The sequence below is a fragment of the Monopterus albus genome, unplaced genomic scaffold (assembly GCF_001952655.1).
Source record: "Monopterus albus unplaced genomic scaffold, M_albus_1.0 scaffold2648.1, whole genome shotgun sequence".
NCBI lineage: Eukaryota > Metazoa > Chordata > Actinopteri > Synbranchiformes > Synbranchidae > Monopterus > Monopterus albus.
In genome coordinates this window covers 1-1,583 of record NW_018130520.1, presented here as the reverse complement: position 1 = coordinate 1,583, position 1,583 = coordinate 1, and the positions used below count along the sequence as shown (strand labels likewise).

General features: G+C 41.9%; 1 protein-coding gene across 1 annotated transcript; it reads right to left on the bottom strand.

Moving 5' to 3' along the window:
* Window positions 1–530: 530 nt before the first annotated feature.
* Window positions 531–1,577, bottom strand: LOC109954024 (piggyBac transposable element-derived protein 3-like). The gene has a single exon (XM_020589452.1). It carries the CDS (start codon window positions 1,573–1,575, stop codon window positions 736–738), a length of 840 nt encoding a protein of 279 aa, XP_020445108.1. The 5' UTR covers window positions 1,576–1,577; the 3' UTR covers window positions 531–735.
* Between the last annotated feature and the right edge of the window lie 6 nt (window positions 1,578–1,583).

The window sequence follows — 1,583 nt, the reverse complement described above, 5'->3', positions numbered from 1 at the left end:
ACTCAAGGCCCGCGGGCCACATCCGGCGAACAATTACATCCGGCCTACAGGATCATTTTATATATCTTTTTTTAATGGCCCGGCGATATGAAGTGCCAATAACACACAAACTACAAATCCCATAATGCAGTGCAACAGTTGACTTACTGAACGATAGGCTACCTGCGATCATTCCCGCATCAATTACGTCTGTTGATGTATACCCTCTTAAGACCCGAGCTCTAGTTACATATGCATTTTTTTATTTCTCTTTGCTATTTGGGCTTATTGGAACCTGATAAGTATAAAAACTAAGCATCATCTTTTGACATGATGTAGTTTTAGAGAAAAATTATGTACACAAATGTGGACACTCGGTCTGAATTTCCAAAAAAACAAAGTCATTTTTGTGTAATTGAATGTAAAACTCTTTAATTGCAGCCTGAACAGCAGTTTTTTTCCCCAACTGCTTTTGCATGTATTATTAACGCGTACAAAATTTCTTTAACACGTTTTGAACATCAGTGTAATAAACAAAATTAAATAATTAAATTACAACAGTTTTGACCCTTTTGGACAGTCACAGCTACAGTATGGCTCAATTGAAATGCTGCAAACAGTTTCAAGAAGACATCATATGCCTACAACAAATTATAAAACATTCAAAACATTTTGCATTAAAAACTAGCAATGCCCTTTTCTTTAGGAACATGTACACACCTATTTGTGAAAGGCTGTGTAACAGTTGTGATCAGCTTACATACACAAGAACACCTTACGGGTCACACAACACTCTTGGCTTCTCCCAGTGCAGCCTGCTGCTCTGCAGCATGCTGCATTCTTCAAGCTGATCAGCTCTGGGAGATGTGCATTTGCCCTTCTGCGGACTGAGACATGGGGTACTGCCACCACTGGACGTTTTTTCACTTGTGCTGAATGGTCTTCTTCCTCTGACAGCTCTGAAAGTTCTGCATCGTCTTCTTGGCTGTGATGCTGGGCCATGAGGGTCCTAGCCACTTCCATACGGAATTCAAGGAACTGCATGATGCTGTTCTTTGGTGTACCACATATTGAAAGGTCTTTACGGTAGAGTAGCCAACTGTTGGCTAAAGCTAGATCCGTGAAGTGCATTAGCATGCGTATTGTCCACTTCTTAGTACGGGCACTCATGCGATAGTAACTAATCATTCTATCAGCCAAGTCAACTCCACCCATCTTGAGGTTGTACTCACGAACAATGCTTGGTCGCGAGACAGCCACGTATTGTTTCAATTTCTTGTCCCAGCGCTGGCAGGTGTCTTCAGGCTGTATACCATGAACAACAGACATCATCAGTACTGGTTTGTTGTTGTTCCACTTGACTACACACAACTTTCCATCTTCAGTGGAAACCTCTCTTGAGGTACCTCTTCCTGCTTTTTTCATGGCTTTGTCAGTGGGTAACTTCTGCACTGCTGCAGCAACCCGGTTCTTCATTACTGTACCAGTCATGTATAGCTCCTTCTTCATCATTTGTTCCGCACCTTGGATGCTTGTGAAGAACCGGTTACAATATACTTTTGTACCACGATGCAGAGTTTGACACAGACGAGCCATGACTAAGC

Excerpts from the sequence above, each read along its gene's own strand:
- LOC109954024 (XM_020589452.1), bottom strand. The coding sequence starts at position 1,575 with ATGGCTCGTCTGTGTCAAACTCTGCATCGTGGTACAAAAGTATATTGT.